The sequence below is a fragment of the Nasonia vitripennis genome, assembly GCF_009193385.2.
Source record: "Nasonia vitripennis strain AsymCx chromosome 4 unlocalized genomic scaffold, Nvit_psr_1.1 chr4_random0005, whole genome shotgun sequence".
Taxonomy (NCBI): Eukaryota; Metazoa; Arthropoda; class Insecta; order Hymenoptera; family Pteromalidae; genus Nasonia; species Nasonia vitripennis.
The window spans coordinates 1209064-1228575 of NW_022279640.1; the positions used below are offsets into that span (position 1 = coordinate 1209064).

Here is a 19512-nt window from a genome sequence, read left to right on the forward strand (position 1 = left end):
ACCTGATTAGACATCATTGGCATTTGTTTTGGATATAATCCTTTATATTTAAACTTTAAAAGCATTCATTTAATGTATTCTGTTTCAGCCAATTTCTTTTCTTTCGTTTTTTGTAATTCGTTTTTCGATATTGAGTTATTTCCAGACCTAGAAGAACATTTGGTTCTTCTAAATCAGTCATATCGAATTTTTATTAACAGCTTTCGTTTTATCTCGTTGAGTTTTTCTTTATCGTTACTGGGTAGAAGTATATTATGCACGTATAAAATCAAAATTATTAATTTTTCTTTCTGTCGCCGAGTAAATAGACATGGTTCATTTTCGTGAGATTTCAGACCAATTTTTAAAACAAGTGTCGTTTGATCTGTCTTCGTTCGAATGACCGTCAAGATCAATTTTAGAGAACAATTCAATTACTTGGATTTATTTTCACATTAACAATTAAAATTTTTAAATCCAATGTTCGCTCCAACCTTTTGTTGCACTTCCGCATAGGCTAGACATTTAAAACGTCCAATCTGGGTTAAATCAACTTTAACATTTGGATTAAATTTTTCTAATCGAGAAATCATATCCTGTGATACATGTGACATCCGATGTAGGATAGACTGCTGAGCTTAAGGCTGATTCCCACATGTTTTCAGATAGTTTAGCATAGTACAGAAGCACATGGATCTTTCGTTGTATAGTTTGATTAATTAAATCTTTCGGACGTTCCGTTATTCTGAGAAGTATCAGGACAAGCTAACTGATATTCGGGCTCCTAGTTTCCTGAACACTTCAACGGTCTATCCACCGGGATGTTCAGTGGCTAATTCGTTCGTAAGTAACATGCCTTTCTTTTTTTTCCAAAAAAATGTCTTTAGATTTCATGGCGTAATTTATGACAACTCTCGAGTAATCGTCAATAAATACAGATATTTATTTATAACCTTTGGGATGAAAGGAAGGATTTATCTTTCCCATAATGTCTGAATAAATTATTTGTAAAAGTTCTTGCGCTCTAGCACGTATCTTTTGAAAAGGCAGTTTGTTTATCTTTGATACCAGACTTCACAATTTTTAATACTTTCATCGAATTTACATTCTTTCAAACCTTTAATCTCGGGATGTATAGTCCGTATAATACAATTTTTCAACTAGTCAAGAGACGCATGACCCATTCGTGTATGCCACAGCATAGCTTGGTTGTTGATTTATTAATTGTTACTTTCGAACTCTATGTTACAATTTGGATTTTCCTCAAATGAATTTTGATCAAATTGTACCATTTCTATGCCTTACCGTGACATCAAAATCCGAACAGATTTTGTAGCTTGAATTTATAATCACGTTTTTATTTTCTCATTCGAATTCTTTCTCTATTTTGTTTATGGGTTCTTTCCTTTCGTGTCTTTCTATCATTTTATTATTTTTACTATCGTTTTCTGGATAATTTCTCTTTTCTTTCACCATGCTTCATTTTATCACATATGATTTAACGTTCTTAGAATTAATTTTTGTAGATTCTGAGTTATTAACTTCAACCGCTATGATACAGGATGGTCTTTCATATTTACTAGTCAGCAAAAAATGTTCGCAAAAAATCAGATTCATGGATAAATTTTTGGCCCATATAACATGGTCTAAATTTTAAAGTTTGTTTTCCTTTATTCTACACACAATATCACCGACCCCCTTTATTTTCGATATTCCTTCTTTCGAATTATTCGCGCATTTGATCTCATTAATTCTTTCGTCAAAGGTTTCAAAGATCATTCGGGAATTTGTAAGATGATCGATTGCACCTGAGTTAGCTAGAAACCTCGCCAATAATTTAACCTTTTCACATACAACGATCGTTCTTTCGATAACATCCGTATTAGGTCAAAGTTCTTACCATTGACGTTCAATGTAGCTTTGCTTGCTAATCATTACTGTTTGGTTGTCTTCTTCCAATATTGTTTCGATTCTTAATTCCTCTTCCCCTTTTATTGGTAAATCGATCTCTTTTATGTTCGAATAATTTTAATTTTCGTTCAAGCGTTTTATACATCTGCAATAATTATTACTGCCTCTACCCCTTTTATTATCACGATCACCTTGATTATTATATAGTATATTACGTGCCTAAGGAGGAAAAAACTTTCCATATCCTGCGTAAATTGGCAAACACGAGGTATGGGCTGTTCAATTTTCCTCCCATGGTGCGTATACTGTTTTTCTTCATACCAGCACCGAAAATGCACATTCCTCTCCAGGAGGGAATGTGGTACTTTCGGTGCAGGTGTGGAGAAAATTTGTATTTCCATACCTTTTTAGGCACGACCGCGACACGGAAGTGCCTTATAGTTTTGTTATCGAAAAATGTGTGATATTTTTATCCAGATCGTCTACGTTTTTTTAAAATGCGGGCACAATTTGTTCAATTTTTGCGCGTTTTTTGAATAAAAATTTTGGTGCTACACGATTATCTCTAAGAGACTTTTATCAATCGGGCTAAAAATTTGTGTGCAAACTCCCCTCGTAACAGTAAAGTGCCAAATTTCTTTTAGGCTTGATTCTGCAAGTATACGCAGAATGCAGTCACATCCAAAAATCGCTAAAAACGGTTTTTTGGCTCTAACTCGAATTCTATGCATTCTAAAAAAAAAAAAAAAGGTAAATAGAAAAGTTGTAGATCTCGAAGAAATACAACTTTTTTTCTATTAAAATTTAAGCGTGAAAATGCTTTTAATTCGAGTTAACAGGCCAAAATCGATTTTTTTTATAGGAATAAACCAGTATTTATCATAAAACTTTGAGGCTATACATTTTACATAAAAACCTTAAACCTTAAAGGTTGTAGATATTTTGAAAATACAACTTTTTACCGTGACGAACATTTTTTCAAAACGCTCATACATAAACAACAACCCTAGAAACGATTTTTGGTATATATAAGTGAATAACAATTTCGGTGTGACACGCCTTATCTGGCCCAGAAGCTTTAATTGATTGCCTGACCCTGTGGATCGGTCGAGCGCGCACCGCGAGCACCAGCGGCCGTGCCTCACACGCAAAACGCGAAGCGTTTTGCGCACCTTGCATCGCGATGCGATGCAAGGCGGCAAGCCACCGCGGCCGTAAAGCCGCGTGTGGCGGACTAGTTTTTTTCAAATTGGCCAAGCACTTTGAACATTAAGTAGCTCTGTGTGTTACAGACTATCTGCATTCATAGCAAATTTTGACGTTCATTCCTTGTCTTGGACAGTCGCGTCCTAAACGCTCAAACTCATCGCAGTTAAAACACTTGATAGTAGTCATCATGACACTTATGGATGCTTGCGTTATTCCGGACTCACTCTCTTCCTATATTATACAATTTTTAAGACTTTCAGAAGATAGAGGTTTGTTCTACAAATTATTATTCAGAAAATTGAGATTTTTAATATCCTGGAAGGCTTTTGAAATTGCATTATAAAAAGAATCCCTTCGTCATCGGTCAAAGGTTTTATTTCCAGCAGGCCATTATACGTTCTAACTGAAACTTTAAACTGATTCCAGAAGACTGATTATAGTTAATACTACCCGTATTGTATTTAATATCATATAGTTTTTCCCGCAGGTTCACAGAAATTAAATTGGCTTCGCTCAATTTCAATGTTTTAAGTTTTTCTAATATTCTTTTCAGTTCTTGAGTTTCACAAACTTTTGAGTAGAAATTCATTTCTAAACGTCCAAATAATCTTTCGTTAACATCGTATTTTTCTTACTTAATAACACTTTTGCTAACATTTGAACTCGTGGTTTCTTTTTCATTACTTTCATCAAAAATATGTAACAAATTGAGGGAGTGTAATTCAGATTTGAAAAAGTCTAAAACAATTCAAATCGTGTCTGAGCATTTAATTTATAATCTGAGTGCAATATTGCATTTGTAGATTCTAAGAAGTATTTCGTAATTCTTTCGCGTTCTTGAAACCGTTCACCCTAGGTTTAGATTCTTAATGGTTCAGTCGCACTATAGTATGCTGAACAACTCCCCAGGTGCACCTAATCTTTTTCTGGAAACGTACCAGATAAACGGCTGTGTTACCGGAAGTATAGAACGTTTTTGCAGCTTAAGTGTTAACGTCTCAACAATAGAATAGTGTCAACGTCTCTGACAATAGAAAAAAAAAGAAAACGATGTGCCCATCGCATGTGTGCATTTAGGACTACGAGTTCCTTATATACGTACATATGCGCAAGTGCGTGGACATTGGTAAGGGGCTCAGGGCTGTGCCTGGTAGGAACAAACAACTTTGCATTCTGTTGTCTGTCGGCTACTACTCTGAAATAAATTTGTGTCTCTTTAGGACAACTCAAACACTAGCAAGAATCACAAATAACACAGACACGACATGTAAATGTTAGATACATAGATTATGGACACAGCAGCGTGCTGAATCAGGGCTTATCTTCGGACCCACGGTTCATATTGATGGATTATAGTGGGCAGCGACTAATCGCTTTGTAAAACAAGCTGGACTGCGACATCAAGAGCGAGATCGACAGCGTGATTGGCGGCCATTCCAAGTTCGGCTTCACCATCATCGAGATCTTGCTGCTTGAGCTCGGCAACGACCCCGTTGGCTACAACGCCTATACAACTCGATTCTTTTCTCACATAACCTCTTTTACTAGAAATATCTCCAAAACTTGTTGATGACGGCAAGGTCTAATTCCTTAATCTCCCATCACAGCAACTTAACCTGAGCGACTAAGACTTCGCCACAGCCGCTTTGACAGAGAACAAGCAACACTTTGACTTCGCGCTCTAAACCAAGCCCGAAGAAGATCAGAAGCCTGCGCTCAAACAACAGCTATGTAGCGGCTCCTGGGTGACGCGTTAGACAACGAGTCGAAAAATTAGCTCGCGGCGTGACGCAAGAGCGGTAAAAATTCATCGAGTTTGAGCAAGAGGAGCCGACGCTTTTTCAGGAAATTGGCAGAGCCGGAGACAGTCCAGCCTCAAGCTCAGCATACCCACGACACCCTGCAACAAGTCCAAGCCTATCACTGAAACTGTCGCCCGCCAGAGCCATGTGACGGTCACTGCTAGAGTACTGCTCGACAAGAATTATGTCTAGATAAGCACAAAGAGCTCGCTAGCAACTCAAGCACTTTATTATATCGCATAGATCGTCATAAAATCCCAATCAATATACAGGGTGAGTCATTTTAATCTTTAATCTCAATTATCTCGTTGGCAAAGCATGCCAGCGAAAAAAGTGTCGGATAAAAGTTTTAGGATTTTTCCCTGGCTATCTGATGATGACCTTGACAATGTCATTGAGCTTGACCTTCAAGGTCATTTGAAGGTCAAGTCGATTTTTTCAAATAGAAACCCCTACTTTTGGCACCAGAAATGGAAAGAGCGGGAAATTTTACGTTTGTATATGACCTTGCCTTGACCTTGAATTCAATGGTCAAAGTCATTGGTCATGCCGATAACAGTACAACTGGTTAGCTGAACTCGAATGCATTCAAGGAGAAAATGTTACCCACAAAAGTTTTCAGTTTTCTCCCCGGCTGACGAATGGTCATCTTGACCCTGTCGTTAAACAGGATCTTCAAGGGCATTTCAAGGTCAAGTTGATTTTTTGAAATGGAAACCCCTACTTTTAGCCCCATAAATGAAAAGAGAGTGACATGCGTTCAAAAATGAAAAAATTTTCAATATTCTCAGACATTTTCAATATTTTCTAAAATTTTCGTAATTTTTTCAGTTTTCAAAAATTTTCAAAGTCATTCCATTATTTTGTATTAGTGTCAATTTTCAAAATTCTTGATGTAGTTAAGTCATTCCATTATTTTGTATTAGTGTCAATTTTTGAGAGTGAACTACTCTTAACAGTTATGTAGATAGCAAATTAGTGCAGAAAAGCTTAATCGTGTTTTTTACTTCTTGTAAATCGATAATTATTATTGAAAAAAATCTGTTTCCCTGTTTACTGGTCTGTAACAAATTATTTTGATTTTGATCATGGCTGATTATGGTCCCAACGAAATCGTTGATATGATCATGATTTTGGGAGAAAGTCGAAATAATTATGCAGCAGCTGCCAGACTTTATGCTGAACGCTATCCCACTAGGAGACACCCAAGTAATGTTACTATTCAAACCTTAACTCAGAGAGCTCGAAATGGAGCTTTTGTTCGTCAACGCCGTCATCATGAATACGACGAAAACGATCCTCGTGTTATTACCATTCTAGCGATTATTCATCTTGATCCTCACATTAGTACTCGACAAATAGAAAGAGATATAGGTATACCTCAATCAACAGCGTCCCGAATATTGAGAGCGAGAAGATATCATCCTTATCACATAACATTAACACAACAGTTAACTCCAAATGATATGATTTTGCGAGTATGTTTTTGTCGATGGGCAATACGAATGATTCAACAAGATCAAGACTTTTTCAGGCACGTTCTTTTTTCAGATGAATCAACATTCAGAAACACTGGAGAATTGAATAGACATAATTGCCATTATTGGTCAGATGAAAATCCTCATTGGTTCAGGCCCATATACAATCAACACCGCTGGAGTGTTATGGTCTGGTGTGGAATCATCAATGGCTATTTGATTGGTCCTTATTTCTTTGAAGAGAACGTGAATGGGGTAAACTTTTTGAGATTACTTCGAGACATTTTACCTGAATTACTAGAAAATGTAGACCTAGCCACAAGGCTAAGAATGTGGATCCAATTAGATGGAGCACCACCACATTATGCACGCATTGTTCGTGATTATTTAAACACCCGCTACAATGGCAGGTGGATTGGGCGAGGTGGCCCAGTTGCCTGGCCCCCTCGTTCACCTGATTTAACCCCTCCCGATTTTTACTTATGGGGATATCTTAAGAATGTTGTTTATGCTCAACGGCCAACAACGCGAGATAATATGATCGAACGCATTCGTACAGCTTGTGCAGCAATCCCTCGAGATGTTCTACTTAGAAACATAAGACAATTCAGAGCTCGACTTGATCTTTGCATCCAACAAAACGGTGGTAATTTCGAACAATTAATCAATGGTTAACTCCAGTTAACATTCCATAAAAATACCAAAAAAATAACAAAAAGGGAAAAAAAAACAAATAAAAAAAAAATACAAAAAAAAAAATAAAACAAAAAATGGGATGCTAAATCCTTTTGACAACCTCCTCGATGGTGCATCCTGGGTTCGGCTGATGTCAAAGGTAATTTCCGCACAAAAGATGATTTTTTTCCAAAATCACATGTTCGAACGTAAAATTTCCCGCTCTTTCCATTTCTGGTGCAACAAGTAGGGGTTTCTATTTGAAAAAATCGACTTGACCTTCAAATGACCTTGAAGGTCATGCTCAATGGCATTGTCGAGGTCATCATCAGATAGCCAGGGAAAAATCCTAAAACATTTACCCGAAACTTTTTTCGCTGGCATGCTTTGCCAACGAGATAATTGAGATTAAAGATTAAAATGACTCACCCTGTATATATATATATATATATATATATATATATATATATATATATATATATGTTTGTGTATATATACACACAAACACAAACGTATATATACACGTATATATACACGAATGTATTCAGGAGAGAATATTTTATAAGTACGGGGAAGAAATTTTTCTTACACTTTTTTGCATCCTGCGCAGTTACGCAATGAAAATTTGCGACGAATTTGTTTATTAATAGATAGAAAGAAAGACTTAACTTTTATTATAACCCCTGCGGCAATAATAAAGAAATATCGGCGAGAAACGGAAAAGTTACCTCTTCCTCCTCCTCTACTTCCATAAGAACAGCCGGTGCCCAAAACCACACAGTTATCACAAACAAAGATCACAAACAACACCAAACAAAGAATAAAACTTACAACTTTTTCGTTGCTTAGACACGTAAACAATTTTTTGATTGGTTAGAAAAATCAAAACAAAAAAAAACGATCAAACTAAGGAAAATTAAAAAAAAAATGATATTATAATTATAACTACAAAAAACTTAAAAGGTTGCACTAGTATAATTTTTATACTGTGCTTGTTACTATTACTAATATAAAATAACCATTTAAAATAGAAATGAGATTAATCAAAGAAAGGCAAGTTTATAACAATATATTTTCAAACATAATATAACACAAACCTAAAGTTGTATTATAATTAAGGGGGAACTCTACTGATTATTACAACTATTTTAAATTATATCAATTTTTATAAATCAGAATTGTAATTTATAATTATAAACATATTTTCAATTGTATATAGAACAAGAAATATTTTACTTTGGTAAAAGAGCAATTTTAGTGTTTCATGGCTCATTTACCGAATAACCCATTTTGTCAAAAAATGTTTCCTGCACATAGCCAATTATAAAGATTTATAAATCTATGGTTAAAATGTATGTTTCAACTATACAATTAAAGTTATAATTTTTAAAACTATAAAACGGTTAGTTGTAATATTTATTGCTTCCTCCTAGAGGAAGCTTTGTAATAGTAAAATTTTGAGTTTCTTCAAAACTTCTAGAAAATACTTTTTAGTGTGTTAGAAGTTCAAATCAAGTGTTTTTGGAAAATGTCCGTATGGATGTGTGTGTGTGTATGTATACCGTAATATTTCTGGAACTACTCGGTCAATATCAATAAAATTTGGCATGCATTTATATTTTTGGATTCTAAATTCGGGAAAAACATTTATTTTTTATTTTTCTAACTATTTTTTATGGCCAATTTTTGATTTTTGAAAAACACTATTTTGCGTTTTTTTCAATCATCCCATTGTTACAAACAATTCAGCTATAATGCATTTGAAAGAGAATAAAATTACCTACTTTTCCTCGTTTGGTGCTCGGGATTGACCGCTTTGTTTGGCAGATAAAATGAAAAAGGCGATTTTTTTTAAAATTCATATCTCTGAAACTAAACGTCATAACCTCGCGAAAAAAAAACTATACCCCATTAAATTTTCAAGTGCTTTGACTACTTATTTTTTCAGTAATAAATCGAAAACTGAAAAAAATGATTTTTTTTGTGCCTGGATTACGGACGCAAAAAGGCCTTATTGCACTTGAGATTTCGGGAAAAAGTAGATATTTTATGTGTCTTGGCTAAGTTTCAAACCCCTATGGTTCATAAGGTATCAAGGTTTCAATTTTTTTTTTTTTTGAAAATTGTTTGATTTCTCATATCTCTAAAACAATGTAGTCAAATGCTTCAAAATTTTATTTGATGATTAACCATAAAAAAAGCTATTTTCTGCTAAAATTTTAAACGATTCCATCAAGCGGTTTTCAACTAAAGAGCTAAAATGTAAAAACTGATTTTTCTTAAAACTTTTTCTTCATCTTATAGGGGTGTCATTGCACGTCGTTAAAATCCCTCCCTATTAATTTATTTCAAAATGATGAACTTTGCGCAGATGGCTTGCTTAATCGCAAAAATACTTTTTGGAAATATATTGAATTCAAATTATATTTCATTAACATATATTGTATGTTTATTAAAACAATAGATTTAAAATTTTTGAATTATAATTTTAAACTTTTTCGCCGATTTCATCCGTTTCAGATCCACAAGATTTGGAACTTGATAGTTTGATTGATTTGGTATTCGGAGTTCTGATATACGACACTGTGTATGAATAATGCAAATGGCGAATCAACGTTCTAAAAGAAGTGGTGTAGAGTAAAAAAATAAAGTCTCAAGACATTCACTTGTTTTTTTTTTATTAGAAAAATAATAAAATATACATTTCTCTTTTGTTTATAATCTTTGTTGTACATAATACACTAGTTTATTATTGAAAGTTTATCAATATGATTATGTATAATTAAAGAGGAATGGGAATGAGTCGTTGGGTTTTTGAAATAAGAAACACATCAATTTCGCGGAAAATTGAGTGGAAAAAAAGCAATTTGAGTCGTCACATAAAGTTTCATGACTATGAGAAACAAACATGCAGAACATGTGGTAAACAAGTGCGTAATCTATATAAACATGAGCAAGATGTGCACTCTTCTAAAAGGATGAGGTGCGAAAAGTGTAAAAAATATATAAGGAGTGGATCAATGAAACGGCACGTTGCTACTTGTGGTTCAGTTTGTACCATTTGTGATCGAAAATTTACGTCTAAGAGATATTTGACGCAACATATTAATCACGAACATTGACATATTGTAAAATATTAATAATACAATTGAAATATAAATAAAACTTTTCTTTCGTAGTTGCCCTGTACTCAATTCCAACTTATTCAGATCCACAATATTTTGTATTATTTTTTATTGCTCCTTCAGCAAAATAATCGAGATTGTAAATATTTAAAAAAGCATTAACATTGTATATTTAAATAATATTTTATCTATTGGAAGGAAGCACGTGCCAATGAATTGGCAGTGGTTTTTTTTGTAGAAATAGTGGATATTGTGAATATTTTTAGTAGATTTTTTTTGCAATTTATATGAAAATAAAAATTTTTATCAGATGAATATTGTTTTGTTTTTTGCCGGATTCAACCCAGGCTGAACCCCTTAATGTAGCTATTTATCACCATATATGCTTTCAACTAACTGTATAAAATATATACAATTATATATCATCATACATTGCCGTATAAAAATAAGTAGATTTTTGTGTGTAAAAATCTATCAGAAACTAAAAGTATAATGTGCAAAATTTCACATAAGCCTCGATGGCAAAGTACGATACAGTAAAATCAAATCAAAATCTAGGTTAGATGTTTTTAGTTTACTTAACAGGTATCTGCATGAAACGGTGATTACTTTTCGTAGTCCTGTATAAAATAGTACATTGTGCATCAAGGGGAGAAAATAGGCTATTTGAAGCGAGGGTGAGGTGTGCAGCACGAGTCGAGTCGAGGGCGCCAAAGACGCCCGAGACGTAGGCGAGTACTGAAAACACTCGCCCGAGTCTGACATAAACCAAAACACGTATTTATAACGGGGAAAAACAATAACTGTTTTTTCCCGCTCGAAAATAGGCTATTTCAAGCGAGGGTGAGGTGTTCAGCACGAGTCTGAAATAGTGTTTCTACCCATGTTATACACCGTATTTTTTACAACGAGGGCATGAAAGGACCACTTTCAACGCCAGAACGTAGCGTAGGGAATCGTGCATTTCAAGTTGTGCACACACTGAGAGAACGATAACATTGCCGTAAACATGTACACCCGTTAGGAGCAATGATTGCTAATATATTCGTGTACATCTTACAAATATACTATACGAAACAAAAACAGTTTGTATGTATACTATAGATTTCTATAGTATACATACAAAATATTGCGGGAAATATCTGTATGTTAATAGTTAACATATGAATTTCATGGCTATCGTGCATAGTGTTGCGTGCAGATGGCGTTTCTCTCGTACCGCCTAACCTCAAAATCCGTCATCCTCTTTCATACAAAAAATATTCTTGAGGGTTTATTTATCATGAATAATAGAATATTTATCATTAATAATAGAACAAAAGCAACTGAATATACCTAAGGAAGCACGCAAAGTGCCTTTGGAATGATATAATGTCAAAATTCAAAATTTTGTCTTTCATCAGCCTTTTGGGTCTGATAATAACTTTTGAACTAATAGTGATAAACTAGTTGATATATATCACTGTAAAATTACTCAGCATTAATAAAAATCATACAAGTGTGTTTTCTAATAATTTTTATCTGATTACTTCATAAAGTCTATAAAAATCGTAAAGGGCAGCCATATGTTAACTATTAACATACAGCTATTTGACATATAACATAGCTACGTTAACTATTAACATACGTATTATTGGCTCAAATCGAACATGCCTATGTTAACAGTTAACATATATGTTTGCTGCAATGTTATTTTTCTCTCAGTGCAATACAGTTATTTTTTTGAGCTTATACCCTGGTTTTTATAAAGAAAAAAAAACAAAAATATAGTTTTTTTTAATATAAAATAAGGGTTGCAACCCCTAGGGTTATAAACACATCTCATATCTTTGCCTTCTTATGAAAAATAATGTCACTTGGTTTTATTACAAAATATTAATTGGAAGTTGAGATATGATAAAAAACGACTTTCAAGGGTAAAATTTAGAGGTGGTGTTCACCCCTTTAAAGTGAATATCGGCACAAAAACCTTTTTTTGAGTACTATAACATATCAAAAACTAATTAAAATCGGCGAAGCCAGGTTGGAGGGGGGGGGGGGGTCCTTGTAAGTATGTATCGACTATGGGCGGAAAAGTGCTCTTGAGTCAAGACTAGGCGCTGGAGCTAGTAACTTCGTATAGACCACACATGGCATTATTAAGGCGACGGGAGAGAGCGGAATCGCACCGCCGAGTATCGTACTTATACAATTGTTACGTTATGTAATGGAGGTAGCAAAGCCCAAAGAAGAAGTAAAGGACATAGCTGAGGAGTCTATACATATAATACACAAATGAATGGCCAATTCTGTCGTAATAGAGCAGTGACTGGACAGTATTGGTCAATAACAGGTTATATTTAGCAGTCAAAACTGCTTATATTTCTACCAGGGTTTTGGAGCATGAAGTTATAAACATTTTAATGTCCGTAAATGCTCATGTTTTTCTTGCGCTTTTGATTGTATGAAGCTCACAGTTCAATATTCACTCAAAATTTGTAGATTAGTAGTTAAACAACTAATGATTTATTGAAGTGCCTGTAGGCAAGACTTTGGAGCCCATAAACATAGTAATAAACAATTACAATTTAAACAAAGGTACACTTAACCTCAAAAATGACAAATCAGCTTCCGTCTGAAACTTTCTATCAATAGTTATAGTAAAAAAAAACGCTTAATGTAAGTACATACTCATTAATTTGTACCTTGAATTATGAAACTTCTGTTATCAAAGATATTCCACAAACAAACAAAAATAAAAAGTAGACTTGTTTGGACTAGCTACCTAAGTGTATCATTACTTCACGGAGACATCGAAGCTAGGCTAATTTTATAGTAGAACGTTTTCTGATCACTAAAATTCTTTAATTATTAATAAACTGAGTTTGTGCAATCGTTAAGCACAAAAATAGGGTTCATACAGATTTTTGTCAAAATGGACAACATTTATAACGACTAAGCATAAAAAATAACGAAAAATACAACGAGAGGTAAAGACGACTCAAAACCTAAGATACCCGTTATTTTGACGTTATCGCAAGCTTTACTTTTTCAATAATGTAATATATACAAATTTTAAACGTTTTGATTACTTAAAACGCTGTTGATATGGGTTCTTTGTATGATAATAAATTTTATTTAACTGAGGTTTATTCCTTGCAAACAAGAACCTTAATGGGGTCAAGATTATCAACTCATGGCCGCTTTGAATTAATATCCTGGCTAAGCTTCAGTAAATGTAGTTGCACGATGTAGGTTATTATTTGGTCTTTTGTTTTAAATTAAATATCTGTGTGGATCCTCACACAAGATCTAAGGGGATGTAAGCATGCTATTCCATAGTACATTCATAAATTAATGATAATTATAAGATTTTTCTATTTAAACAAAATGATAAATATGATAGCATAAAAATGGAAACAAACCTTAGAAGTATCTGGGCCCTCCATCTTAAGAGTGTGAGCTCTAGATCTGCAATGTTTATAAAGATTAGACTTTGTTTTGAAGGCAAATCCACAAGGCACGCATGGATAAGGCCTCTCATTTGTATGAGCTCTAATGTGTTTTTGAAGAACGCTAGGCTTAGCGCATGAAATTTTACAATATGGGCAAACGTAGCCTAACTTGCGAGTTTCAATCGCATTATTGAAGGTATCTGCATTTATTCCAAGAGTTTTTGTATCTGGGATTACACCATCAATGACATGTCGGCACGTTGCCATTTTTTTAAATTTTTTGTGTCTATATTTTGGTTCTCCGTCATAGTGATTATGATTTTTATTATCGTGGTTATTATTATTATAGTTATTGCTGGTTTCTGTGCTGTTATTCTGATTATTGTTGTTTACTAATTGTGGATCAGTCATCGCTACCGTATAAGTTTCTGCATAAAAATAAAACGTTCGACACTTTAATGGTATTCTGCATGTTAAATTCTATGTTATACAACAATATTGTGAATTATATGACTATTATATTATGGTAATATGTTGCGACTAGTTCAGTCGAATTAGACTAAAAAGTACTATTTTACGAAGAAACCTTAAGGGGTTTTAATCAGGGAGTTAACGACAGATTTCATTACTCCACTTCCTCAAATCTTGTTTTTTATTTGTGTGTTAGTGTGTAATGTACAATAGTAATATAAAAGTATACTACTTCATCCCTGCGATAGTAGGTTACAGGAGGGTTTCAATTGCAGCAAAAAATCAACAAAAAATATAAAGTTGCATACGCGAAACTTATTGGACGCATAAGTTAAAACATGAGAAGCTTAGAAAATATAGTCTGATACCTAAATCCCACAGCAAAACTCGTCAGCCACCAACATAAGTATACGGAGAAAAGTTTGCAGCATAAACGCGGTGCCTGGAAAACGTTCACCTCGCTTCACAGTGCCATCCACGCCAATTCGGGATGAACGTCCGTTCCGTGACAAAGGGAAAATTCATCATTGAACGTGTTCACACCATGCGTATAGCGACTTATGCTGCGCCGAGAGAGTAAGGGTGAAGTCGCTCGCAGCGCGTCACGTGGTACAGTTTCATTCTCAACATGCGTAAACAGACCCATGCTAATATGCTACGAGTCTGTGCGTTACCGGTCAAGGGTGGAGGTCGTGGACTTTAGAGTTTATTACGCATCGATATGCCGTGCACTGCGAAAGAAGGCGAACGTTTTTCGGGATGCACGTTTAATGCTGCAAACTTCTCTTTGTATAATTATAAAAAAGTTTTTTTTAATGTATACGCGCAAGGATAAAATTAATTAAAATGCTTCTTTTTATAACAATACAGACAAAAAATAGAAGTTGTGTTCGGCATGCAGCGCGCGAACACCGCAGCCGAGACCGCGACTACGACGATGCATTTTTATTACCCTGAAAGACGACCGTTGTCCTAAATTCTTGAACGGCTATCGTAAAGTTGTTTTTTATGTAAAACATCTTATAGCGCGCTTTCCGTGTGTGCGTGCATAGCATCTCTCAAGAAAAATTCACCAGTCCTGCTTCAGCCAACGCCATGTCGAGGGCGATATCACAAAGCAACACTCACACTACCAATACAGCGGCTTTAACGCCAAAGCGGCGACGAAAGAGAAAGAGAGTTACTGAGGACATGGACGCCCACGATGACAGCAGAGAGAACGTAATCTCTCTCTCTCTCTCTCTCTCTCTCTCTCTCTCTCTCTCTCTCTCTCTCTCTCTCTCCGCGGTAAACTTAACAGTGGTCGATGTTGCTGAACTAAACTCTGAAAACATCGCGATACACTTATCCAAACGCTATGCAAAAAGAAAAAAAACGTGGATTGAACCTGAACTTTGTACAGCAGCCTCCAACATTTGCAACATAGTCTCTTGCATTACAAATGCGGGAAGTGCAGGAACGACATCGTTAATGCGTTCAAGAGCATCGAGCGCGTCGTGGACTCTTTTGCGGGCGTTACTCCCCTAACCAGTGACAACGCATCAACATTTTCATATGCAAGATTGCCCGTAAAGCCACAGTGAACCGCAGTATACCTGCACAGTGTATCTCTCTTGGACCTGGCAATAACTTTCCCTTAAAGCCGTCGCAGCACATTATTGTCGGACCACGCTCAGCAATAAGAACATATTCCTAAACTCGCGCGCAACAAAAGTGTAACGTTTCTTTTTCCCCGGGGCTGGATAGTCAATCGGATCCAGGATTGGTCTTGGGGAAAAGGTTATTAGAAAACTTTGTTTTCAATGTCTAAACAAAATAATCATGTATTTAATCATTTAGTTAACAATGTGGGTGATTAATGTTATGGCCTAGCTGTAACAGAAATAGACAAACGCGGTCGTTAGGAATATTTCGCCTGTAAAATTCTAATACTTTCAATCGGCGCGATTACAGTGTTACGGTGCGATTACAGTTTTACTCAGTGGCCACGGTATAGCGAAGCGGCATCGGTATTACAGTTTAGTGTCGGGTTTACGCAGCGGTGTCGGGAATTTGATGTTAGGTTTGCATTCGGCTGCGACGAAGTCGTGTGCGCACAGTTTCGTCGGTACGAATGCGTTGTGTGATAGCGATTTCGGTTGCCCTGTGTGCGCACAGTGACAATCGAATCGGTAACACAGTGTTTTGAGGTTAGCCTCGGACTCGCTGAGATGTGAGCGCACAACTCTCCGGATCCTCGTCGCTGGTCTCGTTCCTCTCTTCGCCCTGTGTGCGCATAGCGGTAAAAGGAGTCGAGAGACGTCGGCGTAAAGGTTGGTTCAGAGTATAGTGAGGTTAACCTTAAATTCACAGAGACGTGAGCGCATGACTCTCCGGATCCCTGCAGTATCGTGTGCTCACGGTACTGCCCGGATCGGAAGTTCGAGCTGAACTGCCTTCGACGCTGCGCATTCGGACTTATAAAGCCTTATAAAGTTGTACGTGTATGACGGGCGAGTGTGCTGCACTTGCCGCCTGGCGTGTTATGGCTATGTCGCTTATAAATTCGCGCTAAGCCTGTTGCGGCCGCCTTTACGCATATTTATCAACGAGACTCGTGTCTCGTTGCAAAAGAAACTCTGCAATCTTGTGTAAACCCTACAAATCTTAAACTTAAGGTAGAAAACATTAGATTTGACCCGAACTGCTGTGTGATATTGGAGGGATGCGAGCTCAATGCCACCGAGCTACAGCGGAGTGCGTCCTTGGCAAAAGCTGGCCATTGAGAGTCAGGATATTGCGAAGGCCATCGTCGAACAAAACCTACCCAGCGCTTCGCTCGCCGACTTAAATATATGATATCTATACCCCGCCAGTCATAGAAAAGTTCCGCTCCTGCGTTATTGAATTTTCGCCAGAAAATTGGCTGCGTCTATTGAACTCCGAGAGTTAATATAGAGAAGTTAGCCTACCGGGTCGACGACCACGTTTTCTTTCGGTAGTGTTTTAGGTGCCTGGGTTATGGTCACCTCGCGAGAGACTGCAACAAAATTCCGTGTTGTGCTAACTGTGCACAGGAGTATCTCACTAACAAGAGAAAATCTAAAATGCGCCAACTGTACCATAGCGAAGCAAACATCTTCGATACCTCTCTCCAGTCAGGCATCTCTCCTTCTGACTGCAAACGAGCTACGGTACGGCCCCTACCTAAAATATAATCGACACACTTCGCGACTGACTTTTGCTTAATCAGTATACTATGCTCACCGTCGAATATTTTAGAGCAAGTTGTATGAGGGTTCGTCACCCTCATGGTCAGCATTGACTTCTCTCACGCATTCGACCTAGTCAATATAAATCTGCTGGTTAAGTAGCTTCAATCACTGGGGTTCTCTGATCCTGCCTGTTGCTATGTACGCTCCTTTCTTTCGGATCCTTAAGGTCATGAGTGTAGTCCTGGACAGCATGCTTTCCTGGCGGAGTTAGTGCAATGCGGTAGTCAAGAAAAGCTTTGCGACCCTCTCGCGACTACGCAAATGCAGCATTTTTTTACCCAACCCAACGCGCCTGACAAATAAAAAGGCTCGTGTTGCCACACTTTGACTTATGTAGTGGGATTTTCCTGGATCTACCCAAGGAACTCAGCACAAAATTAGGGCGTTGCAGAAACGCGGCAGTGCGCTTTGCCACGGGCCTGAAAATATTCTAGATACGGGTCTGACTATCTAGAAATTTGCCTCCTGGTAGTAGTTATGCGCACGAAATAGCCCAAGAACTTTGCGGACAGACTATCGTTTATCCCTAAAAACAAACTGGGCAGTAAGAAATACTCTCTCTCTCTCTCTCTCTCTCTCTCTCTCTCTCTCTCTCTCTCTCTCTCTCTCTCTCTCTCTCTCTCTCTCTCTCTCTCTCTCTCTCTCTCTCTCTCTCTCTCTCTCTAAACAGACTTAAGCTGAATGTTAGTAAGACTAAGGCGATCGTCCTGGGCTCACCCTACTATATCAATGCTCTACCTTCTACTGCTAACACCTATATAAATATAGGGGGGCCCAGGTCAACTTTGAATCATCTGTGCGCAACCTGGGGCTGGTGCTTGATTCAAAACTTACGTGGAAAGAGCACGTTACACAAACTTGTAAACGTGCTCACTCTTTAATGTATCGGCTATATTTCTTTCGGAAGAGCACTAGCCTCAGGTTGCGCCAACATTTGGTGCAAGCACTCCTATTTCCCCTCATCGACTACTGCTCACTTGTTTACTGCGACCTGACTCAAGAGCTTGACTTAAAACTGCAGAGGCTTGTCAATACGGGAATCCGATACATCTATGGTGTAAAGAGGGACGAGCACATCTCCCCTTACAGGCGTGAGCTGCAATGGCTCACCACCGCCGGACGTAGGAAGTACTTCATGGCCTGTTTTCTCAGAAAAATTTTCAACACCTCAATACCAGCTTATCTACTAGCCTATTTTGACTTCCACGTCGCACTCAGGCCTGTCAGGGACGAGGTGACTCCACTGGACATCCCGTCCTTCAAGACGGAGACGCTGAGGAATTCATTTTTCATCAGCGCCTCCTACCTCTGGAACAGCCTTCCATCTCAACTTCGCGACACACTATCCATATCACACTTCAAACAAGCAGCTAAAAATTATTTCTTTAATTTGGAAAACACATAAACATCGCACAAACATACATACATTCTCTTTCATCTCATGTCATCTCTCAACATCACACACACCTTATACTATATACCCTTACACAAATTTTATTTATTCCTTTATCATAATACACTATATTTGTTATATGTACAACAAAATGTACAAAAATAAAGAGCAATTAATCTAATCTAATCTAATCTCTCTCTCTCTCTCTCTCTCTCTCTCTCTCGCCACAGTCTAGTGTACTTAAATAACGACACGACTTAATTAAAGATACGCTACCTACAGTTATTTAACAACCTGCTCTACTCCGTCTATCCCGATATTTTATATGGGCCCAGCAACAAACCAACGGAAATCTGTGCAGGTTCCCGTTGCCGAAAGTTTGCTTCTGTGGATTAGTGCGTGACTAGCGTAGTTTGGAGCAAAGTCAAATTCGAAAAGCTCGCAGACGCATCATCCTAGCCATCAAGCCAGATGTGTACGCCTATATTGTAACTGAAAAAACAGGCAAGGTATCATGGGAAGTTCTAGCAAGAACATTTGATGATAAGTGTTTGACCCGTAAAGTGAACTTGCTCGTGGAAGTATTTACCACCAAGCTTGAGAACTGCAGGTCAATGGAGGACTACGTATCCCGAATCTCTATTCCTATGGCTTAGAGCCATAGGAATAGAGCTTTCACCGGACCTGGTTGGTGCACTTTTACAGGCGGACTTGCCGCTGCAGTACAAATCCATGATCATGGCTCGCAGCATCTATGATATGCAAGTCGTTTAAAGAAAAC

General features: G+C 37.0%; 1 protein-coding gene across 19 annotated transcripts in view; it reads right to left on the minus strand.

Annotated features, from left to right (window-relative positions):
• Window positions 1-19512, minus strand: part of LOC103316989 — a 357042-nt gene that overhangs the window by 288487 nt on the left and 49043 nt on the right. For 17 of the 19 annotated variants that reach the window (XR_004345276.1, XR_004345274.1, XR_004345278.1 and 14 more), the window contains one exon: window positions 13584-14041. The exons of the other annotated variants lie outside the window; for them this stretch is intronic. Coding sequence is in view for 10 of the 17 variants with exons in the window: in XM_031928252.2 (XP_031784112.1) it covers window positions 13584-14041 (458 nt within the window). In the remaining 7 variants the exon portion in view is untranslated. The remainder of the gene's footprint in view (window positions 1-13583; window positions 14042-19512) is intronic. 19 annotated transcript variants of the gene reach the window in all.